Source organism: Callospermophilus lateralis, chromosome 11, assembly GCF_048772815.1.
Source record: "Callospermophilus lateralis isolate mCalLat2 chromosome 11, mCalLat2.hap1, whole genome shotgun sequence".
NCBI classification, from domain to species: domain Eukaryota; kingdom Metazoa; phylum Chordata; class Mammalia; order Rodentia; family Sciuridae; genus Callospermophilus; species Callospermophilus lateralis.
In genome coordinates this window covers 19,984,729-20,006,933 of record NC_135315.1, presented here as the reverse complement: position 1 = coordinate 20,006,933, position 22,205 = coordinate 19,984,729, and the positions used below count along the sequence as shown (strand labels likewise).

The 22,205-nt window shown below is 38.8% G+C and overlaps 1 protein-coding gene across 5 annotated transcripts in view; it reads right to left on the bottom strand.

Annotated features, from left to right (window-relative positions):
• Stat3 (signal transducer and activator of transcription 3) overlaps positions 1–22,205 on the bottom strand; it is a 60,553-nt gene that overhangs the window by 27,323 nt on the left and 11,025 nt on the right. For 4 of the 5 annotated variants that reach the window (XM_076871425.1, XM_076871429.1, XM_076871428.1 and 1 more), the window contains exon 2: positions 999–1,151. In XM_076871425.1, the coding sequence (XP_076727540.1) occupies positions 999–1,126 (128 nt within the window). In that variant the 5' untranslated portion in view covers positions 1,127–1,151. The remainder of the gene's footprint in view (positions 1–998; positions 1,152–22,205) is intronic. The other variant, XM_076871426.1, reaches the window with a different exon arrangement.

Genomic DNA, 22,205 nt, shown 5'->3' with positions numbered 1-22,205 from the left:
AGTTATCATTTTCCATTTTCCTTGCTCAGCAACAACATAATTATTAACAATTATTCCACATATTATTGCCCCTCTCATAGTATATATATAATATTTGAGCAAATTGGACAGATATGTGGTTTTGCTTTAAATTCTCATCAACTCTGTGGTCGGATGATTAGTACAAATAAGCACTTATTAGTATAATAAGCAATGGCCTATCTCCAGCATCTCTGAATCACATCTTGGCCCCTCACCAAATCAGGTATGTACTCTGAAAAAAATAGGTCATATTAATAGAGGCCTGAGTTAAATCAAAATTAATAGATGGACCTAAACATGTTAAAGAAAATAGTTGTTATTATCTCCTATATGAATGGAATCTATTTCTCTTACCCAGTGTCTCTTTCCTATAATCATATGTGTTGACTCAAATTTCTTTTTTTTTTTTTGAGAGAGAATTTTTTTTTTAATATTTAGTTTTAGTTTTCAGCGGACACAACATCTCTATTTGTATGTGGTGCTGAGGATTGAACCCGGGCCGCACGCATGCCAGGCGAATGCGCTACTGCTTGAGCCACATCCCCAGCCCTCAAATTTCTATCTGTAATGGAATTCTCAAAATATTTCTACTACATCACTGGAGTATAGGAATACTTTTGGATCTCAAGTAAATAAGATCCAAATGAAACTTCAACACATCTACCACCAAGCAGTCTGAGTTTTGGGTTTTTTTTTAATATCTATTTTTTAGTTTTAGGTTGATACAATATCTTTATTCTATTTCTATGTGGTAGCTGAGGATCAAACCCAGTGCCTCATGCAGGCTAGGCAAGCACACTACTACTTGAGTCGCATCACCAGCCCTTTTTTGTATTTTATTTAGAGACAGGGTCCCACTGAGTTGCTTAGCACCTTGCTAAATTGTTGAGTCTGGTTTTGAACTTGTGATCCTCCTGCCTCAGCCTCCTGAGCTGCTGGGATTCTAGGCATGCACCACCACACCCAGCAGGACTTACCAGTCTTGACTCTCAATCCAAGGTGCAAGAAACTGCCGGAGCTCCATTGGGAAGCTGTCGCTGTACAGCTGATGAAGCTGCTCCAGGTACCGTGTATCTAGCTGCTGCAGCTGATTCCACTGGGCCATCCTGCTGAAATCAGGGGGGTCCCAACTGTAAACCAAAGTGTTCATATGGTCACCACAAGCCCCAGTGGATGTAAATAATCTGAAAATACCCCATCTACCCAACACAGATATCAGGTCTATGACTGGGGATAAAAGACGCATTGGGAAGAATCCTACATATTTTTCCCAGTTTAGAACATTAGAACAGTAGATACATATTCACAATCTTTGTCTCTGGAACATCAGTGTGTGTGTGTTTGTGTGTGTGTGTGTGTGTGTTACTTACTAGGGATTTAACCCAGGGGTGCTCTACCTCTGAGCTACATCCCCAGTCCTGTTTTTTATTTTATTTTGAGACAAGTTCTGACCAAGTTCTGACCAATTTGTTGAGGCTGGCCTCAAACTTGTGATTCCCCTGCCTCAGCCTCCTGAGTAGCTGAGATTATAGGTATGTACCACCAACATAGCTTTTTTTCAGAAGATAACAAGTAGACATGATGCCAAGTTTTAGAATCCATTATCTACTAGAAATATGTGTAGTTGAAAAATCACTTAAGTACAAGATTTCTATTTCCTCATTTATAATATAAAGATCACATTTCCTACCCCTCAGGGCCAATGAGATAATATTTATAAAGTTCCCAGCTCCATGCACAGCACACAACAGATATTTAGCAAATGTCATTTTCTTTATTTCCCCACAACACTTCTTTTAGATGAAGTATAAAATATACCCAGTGTATTAAAATACAGGATGTGGATGTTCAACAAAGACCAAGAAGGGCAGGGGCTAGGGCTCAATGGTAGAGCACTTGCCTGGCACGTGTGAGGAACTGGGTTCAATCCTCAGCACCACATAAAAAATATATGAATAAAATAAAGGCATGCTCTCATCTACAATTATAAAATTAAAAAAAAAAAAAAAAAAAAGAAGGACCAAGAGCTAATTCCAAGTCTACACATTTAAGATGATAAATGGCCAAGTGCCCTGGGATTCTCCCACTCAACAAAAAGTAATTTTGATTTTTTTTTTTTTTTTATTTCTAAGTCTGGGATGAGGAAGAAAGGGAGCTAAATACCAGGTATACAAGTCATTCCCGGTTTCACCAATATGCCAGTAAAATGCTCAGGTGTGAGAAACCAATCCAGCTAATCACTTTCAGTCCTCTCTGTGAATAGTTCGAGTCACAGAAATGTCAATACAGATTGACAAATAGTCTTAAGAAAATCTAAAAATAGCTACAAGTAAGTGCCAAAGACTAAGAAGTGGGACATGCACACCAAACACTAGCTGGAACAAAAACTTAGTCAAAGCTCAGGCTCCAAACCCAAGCCTTGTAACTATGGCTGTAGTAACATCAGTAAGAAACCAAAGGTTTAGATCTCTTTTAAAGTACTCACATGAGGACCAAGTTAAAATCTGCCTAGTAGACCAAAAGCATCAAGATCTACAGTCTGCTTCTCAGGATCTTATTTACATAAAGATCTGTATGCGAAATTTATGTAGATTCTACCATATGCCAATGTACTCAAGACTCTATAGAGCAAGCAGTATGGTCACATTGTGGCCACTGAACACATATCCTCAGCCCTCTTTATTTGGGGGCAAGGTCTCACTAAGTTACCCACACTGGCCTTGAACTAGGGATTCTCCTGAGTAGCTGGCATTTATAGGCATGGACCACCACATTAGGTCGCCATTTCCTTTTCACTTCTTTTAATATGGCTATTAGAAAATTTAACTTCATATATGTGACTTACATTCCATTTTTATAGGACACTGCTGCTAGACCATAACCAAGAAATGGTGGTTCTCCTAATTGAAAGCCCAAAGAAATAGTTATCAGTTTATCATCATATATTCCAGTGTTATAAATCCATAAAAATAGAATATTTCATTGTGTATCTTGGATAGAAATGCAGAGCTATTACAGACTACTCCTTCAAGTTCCGAGTTAAAACCATAAAACTGCATCCTAGTACACCTGCTCAAATATAGGAGAATGTTGAAGTCGTATATGCACATTTGCATTTTCAAATAACATACCTTAAAAAAATGATAAGTTGTTGAAAACTGTCTGATTAAGTTTTAGTCCATAACTCGGAAACTTTTTGTTGTTGTTGTTGCTGCAGTTTGGATGTTTTAGTTGGGGACAAGGGAGGTCCAGTGTATAATAATAATGCTATTTCTTAAACCAGAGACCACTGCAGGGTTTTTTCCCATAAAATTAAAGCACCAAAAATAATGTATTTTATGTACTACTTTCCAAGAAAAGCACTGTCAAATATTCAAATAGTTATCTCCTTTAAAGGCTGCTAAAATACAAACCATATTTAATTAACAGCAGCCTCAGGGCAATTAAACCCAACTTTCTTCATAAGAACAGGATGTCCTTAGAGAAGATTAGCCCCATTGTCTGTGAAAAAATCATCCCCAACTGGCTCTAAATCTGTGATTTAATAATCACTTCATCAAACCCTTGAACACAAGGTGATATGCATAATTTGATCACTGAGTACACTGTGGGTACCTGGAAGAGAAGCCATCACTCCACAAAGCCCTGGTTAGGGCATTTCATGGGGCTTAACTCTCAGAGCATTTACTAGGCTTAGGTTAACAGTGCTTAGGTTAACAGATGCTTGTGTATAAAGGAAAGGTAAAGTGTGATCCTATTTTTTGTAACTGAAGAGAAAAGAAAAAGAAAAATGAAACAGCAAGTCACTAAAGACTTTCTGGACTTTTTTTAATATTTATTCTTTAGTTTTTTAGGTGGACACAATATCTTTATTTTTATGTGGCGCTGAGGATCGAACCCAGTGCCTCATGCATCGTAGGCAAGCACTCTACCACTGAGCCACAACCCCAGCCCTACTTTGTGAACTTTTTGAAACAGGAATTTCTCAGTCTCTTGGGGATAACCAATCAACAATAAGACAAACAATTATTGCCCCTCGGGGAACTTATTACTGTAATAAAGATTAATAAAAATGTTCCAGGTCACAGCTCTCATTTACATACTTAAAAAAAAACAAGGGATATGTTGAAAAACACAGGACCACTTACAAAGGGGATTCATTATATCACTCAGAACACTTCTTTCTAAACTGAGACTTGTACTTCACATCCATGCACCAGTGGATTCACACTAGAGGTAAGAGAACATAAAGAGGGGGGTGGAAATCAGGTGCATACGATAATCTAGAACAGAAAGTGGTCTAAAGATAATTTCTGTTCCAGGAGATTCTTCTTTGGGTGTTAACCACACATTATACAAATATTTTAAACAGAGTTACCCATATTCTACCTGATGCTTACACTATTAGTTCCCCTTTGCCATCAGGAAAAGCCTAGTAGTGACTAAGGAAACCAAAGTATAAAATAACAAAGAAAAACACCTGTATTAATTTCCATAGAAACCAGTCTTCTTAAAAAGGTACTTTAGGGCTAAGGTTGTAGCTCAGTGGTAGAGCACTTACCTAATATGTGTGAGGCACTGGATTCATTTCCCAGCACTGCGTATTAAAAAAAAAAAAAAAAAGCACAATGACAACTAAAAAAATATATTTAAAAAAAAAGGTACTTTAAAAAGATGATAAAAGTAATACTGTTTGCTGTGGAAAATTTAGAAAAATACAAAAAAAAAGAAAAGATAAAATCACCCACTTTCCACCATCCTACTGTCCAGAACTACAACTGATATGTTGATGCAATTTCTTATCTTAGAACATGTGTATGTATATATGTGTGTGTGTGTGTATAAAAAATTGGAATCATGGTATTAATTATAACTTCATATTCTTTTTTTAATATTTATTTTTAAGTTATAGGTAGACACAATATCTTTATTTTATTTTTATGTGGTGCTGAGGATCGAACCCAGGGCCTCACACATGCTAGGCAAGCGCTCTACTTCTGAGCCTCAGCCTCCAGCCCGCTTCATATTCTTTTAAAGCTGATTAAAGTAAATATTCTTCTATGAAAAGAGATTTTTGTTTAAAGGCCACACAAAATAGCTATCTGGTTCTATTAGTGTTTTCAATACAATCCTGCAAATCCAATTGAGAAGCCACAGAATTTATTTAATTTGCAAACTCTATTTTATTTATTCTTGTTATAAAATATTCCAAAAAGGATTGGAGGTGGCTGTAAACTCCTTAAAGTAGATTAGGAAGAGGGAAATGAGAAAAAGAAAACACGATTAAGGCTGGAGAAAAATATTCACCTTTATAAATTCACTGTAGGATAAACTGTCATGGATGGCAGATAGTCCACAAAATTTAAATACGAGCTTTAACTATTTAGGCATTCATGATTTAACCACTCATAATTACCCTAGACATAAAGACTTGGGAATGTCAAATGAAAGTTGACTCGGGCTGGGGATGTGGCTCAAGCGAACTACCTGGCATGCGTGCGGCCCGGGTTCTATCCTCAGCACCACATACAAACAAAGATGTTGTGTCCGCTGAAAACTAAAAAATAAATATTAAAAAATTCTCTCTCTCTCTCTCTCTCTCTTAAAAAAAAAAAAAAAAAGAAAGTTGACTCAAAATAAGTACAATTATAAAGTAAATACATAATCTTATTGTTTGCAAGTCCAAACAGTACCTTTATAAGGCTTAAGACTGCCTTTTTACCAACAATAAAAATTAATTAAAAAAAAAAAGACTGCCTTTTTAGGTTTAATCTGCCTTTACAGAAAGAAATGTATGTTATAAATCTAATTTTGAGGGAGCTGGGGTTGTGGCTCAGTGGTACAGTGCTTGCCTAGCATGTGTGAGGCACTGGGTTCGATTCTCAGCCCTACATGTAAATAAATAAAGGTCCATCAACAACTAATAAAATATTTCTTAAAAAAAAATCTAATTTTGATTTCCTAAAAAAAAAAAAACATTAACACTTGAATGTCCAACCTAAAACAAATTATAAATGTTGTAATGTTCCAATATGTTCAATTACAAATAATAAGATTTGTTTTAAAGTTAGAAACTAACTCTTCCCAGTAAAAATGAATCTCAGGATATATGAGAACTTGTTCACTACTTATATGAAGTACTAAAAAATACTAAAAGAAGTACTAAATCACTGGACAGTAGAGCTCAGAGAAGTAAAGGAAATAACTTTTTCTGTTTTTCATTGTTTTTGCAATGCTGGGGTTGAACATATGGCTTGTCTCATGCCAGGCCAGCACTCTATCCAGGATCCAGAAACTTTTTATTGACATTCTGGAGAACTCCTAACTCAAAAAAGCTGACTATTTCACTTTCTCCTTGTTAAAGTTCAAGAATCTCAGGCTGGGAACATTATTTTTCTCCAAAATTCCAACTCTTAACATGCTTGTAAGGTCTTACCACCATCACTACCATTTATATAGTTATCTGGTTCATATCCAGCAATATGAAGAATGAAATGTATCAGGTTTACACTGAACTTTAAGAGGCAGCATCCACCAAGAATGCAAATGGCAAAAAGGAAAGAAAATCTAGTGCTCTGATTCATGAAGAACAAGCAGGATTTTAAAAACAAACTGGAATCCAGGTGGAGTGGTGTATTCCTGCAATCCCAGCTACTTGGGAGGCCTAAGCAAGAGAATAGCAAGTTCAAGGTCAGCCTGGACAATTTAGGAAGACTCTTTCTCAAAATAAAAAATAAAAAAGCTGGTGGTGTGGCTCAGTGGTAGAGAGTCCCTAGGTTCAGTGCCCAGCACTGTAAAAAATAAATAAATAAATAAATAATTTACATAGTACTTCTTATCACATGACAGGCACCATTAGCACTTGACATACATTTATTGACACCTTTCATTCTTACAATATATGAAATAGACACTACTTATATCTTCATTTTTACACAGGAGAAACTGAGGGACAGAATATTAAGTGATTTACCCAATATCACACAGGGAGGAAAGCCTTGGGGCTGGAATCCTAAATCAAATAGTCCTTATCCCCCACCTCCCTGATGAATTCTTACTATTAACCACTATGAGAATTTTAGAGCTAAGCATGGTGATACACACATAAAACTGACTTGGAGAGCTGGGGTTGTGTTCAGTGGTAGAGCGCTTGCCTAGCATGCATGAGGCACTGGGTTCGATCTCCAGCACCACATAAAAATTAAAAAATAAACAAAATTAAGGTATTGTGTCCATCTACAACTAAAAATATTTTTTTAAAAAAAAGTGACTTGGAGGATGATGAGGCAGGAGGATTGCAAGTTTGCAAGTTCAAGGCCAGCCTGGGCAATTTAGCAAGACTCTGTCTCTAAATAAATAAATAAATAAATAAAAAGCTGGGACTGCAACTCAGGGATAGAGGAGTTTTAGTTGATTTCAAGTAATCCCTAAGTCGACCATGATATCAATCCAAAGTGATCTTATGGTATTTTAAGACATATAACAGTGCTTAGATTAAAGAATCTATTAGTCTCCCTATAACTGGCCCATGTCTGGGATGTTATTCCTTTTGTGTATATCACAATTTAAATGGCACTCTAAAAAAATAACCAAACACATTCAGGGATGTCACAAATCAGTGAGTGAAGAATCCAAGACTTGGAACAAATTTGCCAATAAAGAGAAGTGGACAGTAGGAAGCAAGATTAGGGAAGAAAAAGATAAATTACAGCTTCAAATAATTGGAGATCTGTACATGACAAGGTCAATCACTCCAGAACCAGAATCTGTTTCCCCATAACATCCACTTCTCAATTCTGCCCCTTGGAGTGTATATAGAGGTTCCACCTAGAATTACAAGGGTCAACAGCAACAAATGAGGTGGGGGGAGCGGGGAGGAGAGAGAGAAAGAGAGGGAGGGAGGGAGAGACACTGATTGGTTAAAAGTCTGGGAACTGGGCTGGGATTGTGGCTCAGTGGCAGAGCACTTGCCTTGCATATATGAGGCACTGGGTTCGATCCTCAGCACCACATAAAAATAAATAAATAAAGGTATTGTATCCATCTACAACTAAAAAATATATATTTAAAAAAAAATAAAATAAAAGTCTGGGAACTAAAAGCAGAAGCCAAATCTGAATCTCTGAGAGTGAGAATCGGGTTTTGCAATTTAAAGGTTCTTCAGATGATGTTAACTGATGTGCAGTCCAAATGAAAAGCTTGGGATCAGAGTAGAGATCAGGGCTTAACTCTGGATACACATCAAAATCACCTGAGGAGTTCTGAAAAGACGGATGCTGGTTCTTAGCCTAAATCTATGGAGTAGTAACCTTCAGGGATAGGGTCTAGGCAGCTGTAACAAAGCAGAACACTATACAGACTGTACAAAAAGACTATGGCATGAGATGAGGTTTGGAGAAGGCTCTCTTAAAGCCACACTAAGAAATCTGAACTTCCTTCCAACTGAGAAGTCTGAAAAGTTTTAAGCACAAATGACAGCTCCATTTACATTTCAGAAAGATACCTCAGGCTGCAATAATCAAGGTGAAAGATAGTAGGAAACATTTTGAGGTAGACATTTTCTGGAGATAACTGAAGCAGTAGGGATGTTGGTTGTGGTGGCACACACTTGTAATCTCAGTGACTCCAGAGGCTAAGGCAGGAGGAGAACACGTTCAAAGCCAGTTTAGCAACTTAGTGAGGCCCTAAGCAATTCAGTGAGACCCTGTCTCAAAATACAAAATTAAAAGGGCTGGGGATGTGACTCAGTGGTTAAGCACTCCTGGGTTCAATTCCCAATACCAAAAAAAAAAAAAAAAAAAAGAAAGTAGGGATGACCAGGCTTGGTGACTGAAGGGCAAGGTAAGTCTGAGAAAGGGAGAATTAAGGGACAATCTTCCAGGTTCCTGTTACATATGGTGTCCAAATGAAGGTTAAATGCTCACTGGAGAAATGTCACAGCAGTAATCTCAACACAGGGAGGGCAATGGGATGGCCTCTAAACACTGTTTAGTCTATAAAGTACAACCACTCTGGATTCCTTCAAGATATTAGGGTTGCTGCAACCAAGAATAAATGCTGTAATAAAAGAAAGTTGACATTTAACCAAAAAAGACCAAACATCCAGGGTTTGTATTCCAGTTGACTAATGAACCCTGCCTTTCCCTCTCAGGAAAGGAGTCAAGTTGAAAGAAAATCAACCAGAAACCTAAGAGCCAAAATACACCTGGGCCAGCACCAGACCTTTAATGGTCTGGAACATCTGCCTGCTTCCCTCCAGGCCTTTTTCCACAGTGTGGTTGGAGAGACCTTTTCAGCGTGTAAACATGATCTTGACACTCCCTGCTTAAAACCCCACCAAGCATTGTTCTTAGGTTGAAAAAAAAAAAATGTGTGTGTGTGTGTGTGTATGATATATATCCTATGAAGGAAGGATAGTGTGGATACTGGAGCCATACTGCCTGAATTTGAATCCTGACTCCATCACTAGTATGCAACCTACTGCCAGTTATTTATGCTCTTTGTGCTTCCATTTTCTCATCTGGAAAAAAGGGGGTGAAAATCACATTCACAGGCAGAATCATTGTAGTAACTGACTGAGTTACTGCAAAGTTCTTAGGACATGGCTGGCACTCAGTACATCTGTAAGCATTATTAAAATGACAAATAGCCTGGCTGGCCTTGCCCCTCTCTCAGCTGCCACTGCTTGCTGGCTGTTCCTGGCCCTCACTTGGCTCTTATTTCAACTCCTCAGAGACACCAAGCTCCTTCCTGCCACAGGCCTTCGCACATGCCTTCCTTCTAACACCATCACTGGGCCTCTGTTACTGGAGTGGCAACCGCCCTGCAGTACTCCAAGGTCCATGAGGATTGGAAAAGTCTCAGCTTTTGCCTACTAGTATGTCTTGCCACCTTCTCAGCCTGCAGCATAGTCTCCAGCTCATATTAGATGCTCAAAAAATATGTAGTCAATTAATTACCCACTGGAGTGAATTACTACTACAAGTACAACTATTACATTCAAGGGTAGCCTCAAATTTAGAAAGACCCAAAAAAAATTAATTAATTAATTAAAAAATATATATATATTAAAAAAAAAATTTTAGAAAGACCCTCAGAAACTTAGTGAGGCTCTGTCTCAAAATAATAAATAAAAAGGGATGGGGATGTGGTTCAGTGGGAGAGAGCCTCCAGGTTCAATTCTCAGCACCCCCCAAAAAAGATTTTACTTTTGAGAATAGGGCTGGGAGTGGGAGTGTATGTCAATGGTAAAGGGCCGCAGGATTCATCCCGAATACTACTCAATAAATAAGTAAGTAAATAAGTAGGCGGAATATAGCCTCTGAGAAATAATCATTGGTCAGGCAAGCAAATCATCATTCAAAATTTCACAGCTTGAAGGCAACCAAAGAGAGAAAAAAGACAAATTGCTGGAAAAAGCCTTTTGGTACTATTATCCTTGGCCAAAGACCAAATAAAAAGTCACAAAAGCATCCACTACTTTAAAATGCTATGTAAAAGCCTAATGCAGTGGCATGCACTGTAATTCCAGGGACCCAGGAGGCTGAAGCAGGAGGATTACAAGTTTGAGGCTGACCTGGGTAACTTAGTGAGATTCTGTCTCAGAATTTAAAAAAGGATTGGGGATGTAGCTCAGTGACAAAGCACCCCGAGTTCAATCCCCAGTACTTAAAAAAAAAAAAAAAAAACACTGCCATCATACACTGACAGTTACCACATTTACAGCCCATTTTCTTTCATGAACATGATTCCTACATCCAGTGGCCTCCTCAACATTTTCGCTTGGATATCAAAAAAGCATCTCAAACCAGCCCCTTTGTTAAAAACTTCTCCTGGCCTGCTTCCCCTCTACTCTTCCCATTTTAGCAAGTGACAACTCCACCCTTGTACATGTTCGGGCTACACGTATTGAGTTAAGCCTTGACTCCAGCCTCTCTCCTCCTAACCTTCTCTGCTCCATCCCTCCCTCCCTCCACATCCAGTCCATGAACAAACCCGTCGGCTCTACCTTCTAAGGATTCCTAGAATGGAAGCACAAGTTTGAGGCTGGCCTGGGTACCAACTGTGTATTTCTTTTTAACTTGTCTCCTTCCATTACCAATACAACCTTAGTCTGAGCTATCATCATCTATTCCCTAGAAGGCTAGACCAAACTCCTGATGGTCTATATGCTTTCACCCTCACCCCTCTAGCCTTTTATACTTAGTCTTCTTTCAACCTGGAAAGTTCACACCCTCACTTCATTAGTCTCTGCACCACTGTCCATAGACAGGCCTCAATTTACTACAGCACATCTCCCCTGATGAATTTGTCTTCACAATACTCATCCTCCTTCAATATGCAAATATAGTTGTCTTCCAGTATATGCCAGAGATTGGTTCTAAGACAAGATCCCTGTGGATATTCAAGTCCCTTAGAAAAAATGCCATAGTATTTGCATATTACCTATGCATAACTTCCCAAACACTTTAAATTACCTCTACATGACTTAAAATACTTAATAAAATGTAACTATTATATAAGGAGTTGTTATGCTATATTGTTTAGGTAATGATGACAAGGAAAAGAATTTGTACATGTTCAGTGTAGACACAATCCTAGGCCTAACCACATGGTACCTGAACAGGATTCAATCAAAGCTCAAACAATGAGTGCCGTGGAGACACTGAGGATCTGGGACCTGGGGGTAGGCTACAGGAGCTGCCCAACCCCAACTGTGTACTTCTTTTTAGCTTGTCTCCTTCCATTATCACCAGCTAGAAACCCATGGTTCATAAGAACAAAGACTTTCTTCAGTTCACTGCTATTTGCCCAGCAAGCTGGAACGCTCAAATATTTGTTGAATAAATTAATAAAAATTAATTTTTTGTTGTTGTTTGTTTTTTTGGTGCTGGGGATTGAACCCAAGGCCTTGTGCATGCGAGGCAAGCACTCTACCAACTGAGCTACATCCCTGGCCTTAAATAGGTTTTTTAAAAATCTGTTATAGGGCTGGAGATATGGCTCAGTTGATAGAATGCTTGCCTTACATGCACAAGGTCCTGGGTTCAATCCCCAGCACCACCAAAAAAAATCTGTTATATGTTTTTATCATTGAGAAGACTGGAGTAGCATAAGAAGCTAATTAACTTCATATAAAGGCATAAACTGGTCATTCTTAAGCAGAAGCTAATAAATACAATAATTTATGGAAATATACTTTAAGTGGTAAAGTTTCCCAGTTTACTATACTTATACTAAAATATAAGCTTCAAAAGAAAAAAGTTTAAGCATAAGATTTTTTCCTATAATGTTAAATTCTTATAGAGTTGTTCCTCTTTAAGGTGCAATGATGAGACTTGAGCACCCCTCATCCTCCACAAAAGGTTATTTCCTGGCAAGTGTCTGTTGGTAGTACTTGAGAATCTTAAGAAATAAGACCATAACTAAATATTGTCACTGAAGTAAAAGAGCTCATAAAATAACACCACATGGATAAGTAAGATTAGAAATCATCCCAAAATGATAGATCTAAGATTGAACCTACAGTCCATAGTAAATCTCTATCTCCACTGTCTGCTTTCAAATGCTTTATCCTCAAGAAATGTGAGCTCCAACTCAATAAAAAAAGCATTTTTGTTATTGTTTCTTTGGTACCAGGGATTGAACTCAGAGCACTTAACCATTGAGCCACATTCCCAGCCCTTTTTATTTTTCACTTTGAGACAGGATCTCATTAAGTTGCTTGGGGCCTTGCTAAGTTGCTGAGGCTGGCTTTGAACTTGTGATCCTTCTGCCTCAGCCTCCTGAGCCACTAGGATTATAGGCATGCACCACCAGGCCCAGAATTTTTGTTCTTTTTACCAACTCTTAAAATACAGACAATCCATGGGGCTGAGGGTGGCTCAGTGGTAGAACACTTGCCTAGCATGTGTGAGGCACTGGGTTCAATTCTGAGCTCTGCATATAAATAAATGAATAAAATAAAGGTCCGTCAACATTTTTTAAAAAATACAGAAAATCCAACCTCCTCCTCAGGCTGGGGTTGTGGCTCAGCGGCAGAATGCTTGCCTGGCACGTGCGAGGCCCTGGATTCAATCCTCAGCACCACATAAAAATAAATAAAATGAAGGTATTAAAAAAAAAAATCCAACCTCCTCATTTTATAGATTTGGATACAGACTAGTGATGTGAACATAGGTACATCCAAAAGCCAACCTCTCAGCTTTTAGTCTAGGCTGTTTCCCCCTAACTTAAGACGCAAGAAGTACATCAAGCCTCTAACTCTACAATTGGAAAAGTGTACCTAGAGAAGGAAAAAAATAAAAGGTCTAATTACAGAGAAAATCATTTATCCAGTCAGGAAAATAGCATCACTATTGTTATTCGCCTGAAATGTTTTCTTGCTGGCATTAAGAAAAAAAAATCAAAATATTGTGACCTCAGCAGATAAAAATGCAAAGAACCAAATGCATAATTTCTCAGAGGTTTTCTTGCCAATCTATGACTTTTAGGCCATCCATAGAGGGTCACTGGTTCACTGAATATTTGAGTGCCCCTTTACCAAGTTCTTTACTAAACTGAGGAACACAGAGGTGGAGAATTCAGGACGTCTACCAAGGTGCCCACCAAGACAAGAATGCACACTCTGGGAGGCATTCATGGAACACAACTCCAAAATAATAAGGTAAATGGTGCTCCTATGGGTTGTGCAATCCAGTCCCCACTGTCAAAGAAGATACTGGATACTGTTTTAAAAGAAAGGCATACATATAACAAGATAATTGCATGAAAATGAGCTAGGTGCTACAACAGAAGGCATATATTTTATGAAGCATCATGGTTCTACAGAAATGTCATTCTGGAGAGGAAGGGGTGGCCAGTCTAAGTAGAGGGAACAGCAGGTGCAAACAAGGACTACTCCGGAGAACAGGACACACATTTCCTGGTTAACCATAACCCAAAACCCTACAAAGAAAAGCAGAGGCAATGGATATAAACTCACAAGGACAAAGAATGAGCAATGACAGTGGACAAAAGATATCAATAAAATTCTAGAATCCAGAAAGTATAGGGATGGTAACTGACCTAGCATGCTGAGAAAACTGAAAGTGTTTGCAGAAAAGAGCTCTGAGCTCACTGTGTAAACCCCCAAAGCTTCAAGTTGGAGGTAGTAGATACTGTTGAAGGCTAGGACAAATGTATCAGTTGAAAACAGGAAGATGGGTGGAAAAATCTGTATAAAGAACATTTCATTTCCCCAGATAACTACCTCTCTTCAAATTCAGCAGAAGACAGTATACTTATTGTCTAAAGAAAGCCAAGTAACTTGGGGACACCATGCCCAGATGAGGGCAAGACAGTCACAAAATTAAAACACAGAGATTAGGTGACAGTCTACACACATCAACTTCTAGAACCTGGCAGCTGAAGCCCCCAACCTCCAGAGTAAAGCTCTGCCTACAACAAACCCAACAAGCACATAGACCGTTCAACCTGTTAGTAAACAAAACCAAGAACAACTACACTTTTGAAGAAAATCTCCAACATAAAAAATAGAGATGAACTCAAGCAAAGGGTGGGGCCCGGTGGTAGAATGCTTGCCTAGTATGCATGAGGCCCTGGGTCCATTCTTAGCTCTGTAAAAAGAAGAGAAAGGAAAAGAAAAGAAGGAAGGAAAGAAGAAAAGAGGAACTCAGTAATCAGAGAATGTAAAAAACTTCATGAAACTATAGTATCAAGATGAAAATTAAAATGGCAAGTGGGGAAAAGAACTCTTAAAAGTGGAAATGACAACCAGAATTAAAAATTGAATAGGCCAGGCAGAGTGGCACACACCTATAATCCCAATTACTCAAGAGGTTAAGACAGGAGGATTGCAAGTTTGAGGCCAGCCTGCCAACTTAGTAAGACTCTATGTCAGAAATTAAAGACTATGTCAAATTTAAAAGGCTGGGGGCTGGGGTTGTGGCTCATAGGTAGAGAGCTCACCTAGCACATGTGAGGCCCTGGGTTCAATCCTTAGCACAAATAAAAATAAATAAAATGAAAAAAAAAATTTTAAAGGAGGGGTGGTGGTAAGGTGTAACTCAGCGGTAGAGTATCCCTGAACTCAATTCCCAGTACCAAAAAAAGAAAATTAAATACATGGTTTGAAAGACAGAGCCAAGGAAGCCAACAAGAAGAAGAAGGGAAAAGAGAAGGCAGTAGGGGGAGGAGAGCACAAACCAACCACCCTGAGATGATCTGTCCAGAAGAACCATTATCTGACCAAGAGGATTCTCAGAACAAAGGGAGAACAATGGTCAGAAGATATTTTCAAAGAAATAAGAATTTCCCTTTCTGATTGAAAGGGAATCATCTCATATACTCAGCCCAATGAATGAAAACAGATCCACATGAAGACCTATCCTGTGACATTTCAGAACAGTGGGAATACAGAAGTTGGACAGACTTCCAGAGAAATTAGGGAGGATCAGAAATCACAACAGCACCAGACTTTCAACACAAATACTGAAGAATTTAAAGCCAACCTGATACCAAAAGCTCAATACTTGTCATAAATACCAATCCAATAACAAGGACAAGGTTTTGAGAAAAAGGGAAAAAGAAGTTTTATTGTTTTGCTAGCAAAAGAGAATACACGTGGGACTCCCAGAGGCTATGATTCTAAATGCTAGTGGGAACAGTGGGCTTTTAAACAGGGGATACAAATGCTGTACTCTAACTGTGCCCTGTCAGGTATCAATTCATTTGTAGCCTTGAGAGACAGCCTAGATGTCCAGGTCCAGCCAAGAAGTCTGGATTCCTTCATTTGTATGGTCCATGAGCCAAAGGACAGATAACAGCCTGGTTAATCTTGCTTGCCCCCATGGTTAGGGAGGGAGAGAGGGAGAAGAGGAAGGAAGAAAACATGTCAGTTATAAAATAAACCATAGTGGCACAGCAGCAAGTGTTATATTCAAAGCACGTAGTGGAACCCTGTGCAAACTGTGTGAACAATGCCTTCCAAAATGAACTAAACTCAGCACCTACCCAAATGATCATTTAGGAGTGGAGAGAGAACACAGATTTTTCAGATACCAACAACTCCAAAAATTTTGTTTCCACCTACCTGTCCTTGCTAGTGTGTTAGCAGATTATGTGTCTCACCACACAGGAAGCAAAGTTAGAAAGAGATGAAGAAAGTCAGGCACAGGAGAGTGACAAAAGGTGACCCAGATCTTGAAGGACTTAGGGGCAGGGAGAATAAGAGGTCATCAAGAAAATCACGAATGATGTATTATCAATGTGTTTCAGTATTTAAAGTCAAATGCCAAGCCCTTGGGAGACCTGCTGGGACCATATGGAGAAAGTTAGCTATAGGCATAAGAAAACTAAACCAATTTTTAAAAATAAAAATATTAACTCCAGATAAAATAAACATATATGTGTGAAAAGGAACAAAATCATGCTTGGTTTATATTAGAATAGTATTTAATCAATAAAATGCACTATTCAGTGTTTTAATTAATAATTATGATGCTTATGTTGTGAGCTTCAGTGATCATAATAGGAAGTTCAAAGGAGTCTAAAATTTGATACATCAAAAATACCAGTATAGCAGGTGTGGCTGCACACGCCTATAATCCCAGCAACTATATAATTGCTATAAACCTCCAACTCAGGAGGCCAAGGCAGGAGAATCACAAGTTTGAAGTCAGCTTCAGCAATTAAGCAAGGCCCTAAGCAACTCTGTGAGACCCTGTTCCAAAATAAAAAATAAAAATGGCAGTGGATATATTGCAGCTCAGTGGTAAAGTGCCCCTGGATTCAATCCCCAATACCAAAAAAAAAAAAAAAAAGCAGTATAAACGTCACCTAGAAGCAGAAGAAAAATCTCAAAAGTGTTTCAGGACTGCCTCTGGGAAGCAGAGTTGAACGTGAGATGGAATGAGACAAGAGACAGATGTTTTCTTTATTTATATTATTATTATTACTACTACTACTACTACTACTAGAGAGGATTGAACCCAGAAATACTCTACCTCTCAGTTATATCCCAAACCCTTTTTATTTTATTTTGAGACACGGTCTTGCTAAGTTGCTCAAGCTAGCCTTGAACATGAGACCCTCCTGCCTGAGCCTTCTAAGCCACTAGGATCACAGTCATGTGCCACCATGCCCAGTCTGAGACTGTTTTCAACATAAGCATTTCAGCATTCTTTGATTTTTAAATTACTTATATGTACTGCTTTGATAAAAGTTAACATTATTTTTAAGTGAAATGCTTAGTATCAAAATAAAATTTTAGGGCTGGGGTTGTGGCTCAGAGGTACAGTGCTCGCCTACCATGCCTGAGGCACTAGGTTCGATCCTCAGCACCACATAAAAATAAAATAAGGATATTGTGTCCACGTATAACTAAAAAATAAATATCTTTTTAAAATTTCTAAAAATAGGTAGCACTGGTCATGTGACCCACACCTCACTCTGTGACCCCAGTGACTCAGAAGTCTGAGGTAGGAGAATAGCAAAATCAATGTCAGTCTGAACCATTTCAGGATACTTTGTCTCAATAAAAAAGGGCTAGGGATGTAGCTCAGCTGTTGAGTGCCCCTGGGTTCAATCCCGCCCACAGAAGGTAGTATCTTTTTATCATCCCTCAGAAGGAACCTCCTTTACCAACTCATTTACCCATTTATCTATTCACCCTTAAAGAAAAAAAAATACTTTGTTCTCAAGGGCAGGATAGAGATGATGAACAAGACAGACAGGTCTCTGCCCTCACAGAGATAGAGAAGACAAAGAGTAAACTAGTGAGGCAATGACCATCTGTGATAAGAGCAGTAAAGATGACAGGATAGTGACTGGGGTCAAGAGGACATACTTCAGATAGGGAAGGCTTCTTCCAGGAAATAAATGCTTGTTCTCAATCCTACAGGAAAACTCTCATGTAGAGGGGCATTAGGGATTGAACTAAGGGGCAATCTACCACAGAGCTACACCCCTGGCTATTTTTTTTTTTTAATTTTTAAATATTATTTTAGTTGTCAATGGATCTTTTCTTTTTTTTGTATTTATTTATATGTGATGCTGAGACTTGAACCCAGTGCCCTATACATGCTAGGCAGCACTCTACTACTGAGCCACAACCCCAGCCCCACCCCCTGGTCATTTTTATTCCTTATTTTGAAACAAGGTTTCACTAAATTGCCCAGGTGGGCCTCAAACTGTAATCCCCCTGCCTCAGCCTGCCAAATTGCTGGGATTACAGTCGTGTGTCGCCACATCTAGTGAAAACACACATATTTCTGTAAAATCTCAGCTTGGAGTTTCCAGGGCCAAAACAATAGTATAAATTCAAACTTTGAAATGAGAGGCCTCTACTCTTAGGCTTTTTCGCCCCCTGTACTAGGGATACAACCCAATGGCACTCTGCCACATCCCTAGCTCTTTTTACTTTTTATTTTGAGACAAGTTCTCCCTAAATTGCTGAGGTTAGCTTCAAATTTGCAATCTTCCTGCCTCAGCTTCCCCAGCTGCTGGGATTCTAGGAATGTACCAACCTGCCCAGCTTTTTTTAGGACATTTCCAAATATTCATCAAGACTAAGGCCTTATCTCCTGCCCAGAGTGGCTGCTTGCTTGCTTGCTTGCTTTCTTCCTTCCTTCCTTTCTCCGCTCCCTTCTTTCTTTCTTTCTACTGTGGATTAAACCAGGGTCTCCTGCATGCTAGATAAGCACTGAGCTATTCCCCAGCCCTTAGAGTAATTATTAAACTAAAAATCCTTGGTGATGGACATAGATAAGTGCCACACAGGCACCCTGACCCCTACCATTACAGGCTGGCTTCTACTCCTGTTTTTGGTGAGATCATGGGTTTTTTTGTTTTGTTTTGTGAGTACCAGGAATTGAATCCCAAGGCACTTAACCACTGAGCCACATCTCCAGCCTTTTTCTTTTTTTTTTCTCTTTTGAGACAGGGTCTCACTAAATTGTTTAGGGCCTTGCTAAATTGCCGAGGCTGGCTTTGAATTTGTGATCCTCCTTCCTCAGACTCCAAAGCCACTAACAGGTATGAACCACCATGCCCAGCTCATGTTTGTTTCTGATTCTGAAGACTTCATATTTTCCAGCATTTCTAGATGTTTTGTTATCAGAGGGTTTTCAGGGTATCTACCTTGTCTACATAGAGGGGAAACAGAAGTCAAGAAAAGAAAAGTAAAGGGATTTGAGAAAACTCTAGAGGTAGAACCAACAGGACTTGCTGAAGATTTGAACAGAAGCAGAAGTTATGAGAGAAGAGAATGAATGAAGAATGACCCTAGATTTGGGGTTTGTATAATGGGGTAGACAATGAACTACCCTTAACTTGGATGGAGAAATTAGATGAGGAGAACATCTAAGAACAAGCTTGTGGACGGAAAGTTAAAGAGTTATATTTTGCACAAGATAAACAGAAGGCAACTACAAGGTACCCAAGGGGAAAAGTCCAGTAAGCAGTGGGATGCAGGAGCTGGGAGCCCAGAGATGCCCAGGCATCTGGTGGTCATCAGGGTGGTTAAAGCTTTATCAGAGTAAAGGCCAAAGTCATGGGTGAGATCACCTTGAGAGAGAATATTGGGAAACAGAAGGAAAGAAACCCAGAGAGAAAGAGGCCTGAGGTACTTCAATATTTTGAGATCAGGGAGAGAAAGATGACCAGGAAAGGAAACTGGAAAGGAGCAGTAAGACTGAAGAAAAACCAGGGGAATGGGCTGTCACAGAAGCCAAGAGAAGACAGCTTTGAGAAAAAAGAAGCATTCGATTGTGTCCATTACCATTGGAAAGATGAGCAAAATGGCAACAAAGTAATGTCTGTTCACTTTGTAAAACGGGGATCACAGGGGACACTCCAGGCCACCAGCCCACCCTTCCTTCAACTAGGCTTGCTTTCTGAACTCCAAGACAAATCCATCAGGAAGCACCTCAAGCCACTCTGCCCTTCCAGCACTGACTGCCTTAAAGGCTTCCAGGACTCCTTGGAAGATCATCTTCTCACTTCTGTTCTTTAATCTGAGCCCCCCAGAAACAGTGACTAAAAAGGACCTGAGAAGAACAACCCTAGAAATGGTGATTCTCCTTCCTCAAAAGATCATTTCAACTATTCCAACCCACCGAGGCTCAGCAATGTTCAGATCTTAAGGAGGAATTCACACTTCATCCAGGGTATTATCTAAGTCTGTATGCCTGACTGTGGCTCTGTGGCCTGCCTTATTAAACACAAGAGAGAACCAGGAAAATGAAAATGAAAATAAAAATAAATAAACACACACAAGAGAATTTAAAGGCTAAAAATTTTTTTGAAATTTTTATGGATTACTGGACACAGTGAGGGGTATGCAAGCATTTCCTTTCCTTACAGGTGTGCACACCATACCTGGCTACAGAAAAAAACTCAAAACTCTCAACAATTAAAAAAAATTTTTTTTAACTAGGTATGCTCGGTACAGCAGCGCACTCCTAAAATTCCAGCAACTTGGAAGGCTGAGGCAGGAGGATCACAAGTTCAAAGCCAGCCTCAGCAACTGAGGGAGGCACTAAACAACCTAACAAGACCATGTCTCAAAATAAACAACAAAAAAAGGCTGGGGATGTGACTGAGTGTTTAAACACCCCTGGGTTCAAACCCAGGTACCAAATAAAATAAAATTTTTAAAAACTGGGCAAAAGCTGAGTATGGTGGTACCCCATTTATTAATCCCAGCTAGTTGGGAGGCTGAAAAGTTTTGGGGCCAGCATGGGCAACTTAGGGGAACCCTGTCTTGAAACAGAATTTTAGGGACTGAAGTTGTAGTTCAGTGGTTGAGCACTTGCCTAGCACATGTGAGGCACTGGGTTCTATCCTCAGCATCACATTAAAATAAATAAATAAGATGAAGGTATATGTCCATCTACAACTAAAAAAAAATTTTTTTTAAATATAATTTTATTTTTTAAAAATATTTATTTGTTTTCTTTAGTTGTAGATGAACACAATACCTTTATTTATTTATTTTCATGTGGTGCTGAGGATCAAACCCAGTGCCTCACACACAGTAGGCAAGCACTCTACCGCTGAGCCATAACCCCAGCCCTAAAAAATTTTAAAAGAGCTGGGAATATAGTTCAATATAGAGTGCCCCTGAATTCAATTACCAGTACAATAAAATAAAAAGGAAAAACTGGACAAAATATCTGAACAGCTGGGCGCCACGGTGGTGCATGCCTGTAATCCCAGCAGCGGAGGTTGAGGCAGGAGAATTGCAAGTTCAAAGCCAGCCTCAGCAAAAAAAACGAGGTACTAAGCAATTCAGTGAGACCCTGTCTCTAAATAAAATACAAAATAGGGCTGGGGATGTAGCTTAGTGGTCGAGTGCCCAAAAAGATCTGAACAGACACCTCACCAAAGAGAATATATAGGGGCTGGGGTTGTAGCTCGGCACTTGCCTAGCATGGGTGAGGCCCTGTGTTCAATTCTCAGCACTACATAGAAATAAATAAAATATAAAATAAAGGTCCATTGACAACTAAAAAAAAAAAAATATATATATATATATATATGGTTAAATTATTTTAAATCGAGAGAGAATACACAGATGACACAGAATGAAAAGATGCTCAACATCAAATGCCATTGGGAAATTGCATATTAAAACAATAAGAAGATGCTACTATACATCTATTAAAACAGCTAAAATCCAAAACATTAATGACGTTAAATGCTGGTGAGGATATGGAATAACAGGAATTCTCATTCATTGCAATTTGGAATTCAAAATGGTACAGTCACTTTGGAACATGAGTTGACAATTTCTTATAAAACCAAACATACTTTTACCATATGATCCAGCAATTGTGCTCCTTTGGTATTTACCTGGAGGAGTTGAAAATTTATGCGTATATATTATGCATGAATGTTTACAGCAATGAAAAGAAATGAGCTAAGCCACAAAAAGACATGGAGCACATGTGTGAGACTCTTGATTCAATCCCCAGTACTAAGAACTTTTTGTTTTATTTTATTTTATTTATTTTTGTGGTACTGAGGATTGAACCCAGGGCCTTGTGTATGTGAGGCAAGCACTCTACCAACTGAGCTATATTCCCAATCCACTAAGAATTTTTTTTAAATGAAATTATAATTCAACAATGTTAAATGAAGATTGGTCATAACTTAGAAAATGCACACTTTGAAAAAAGAAT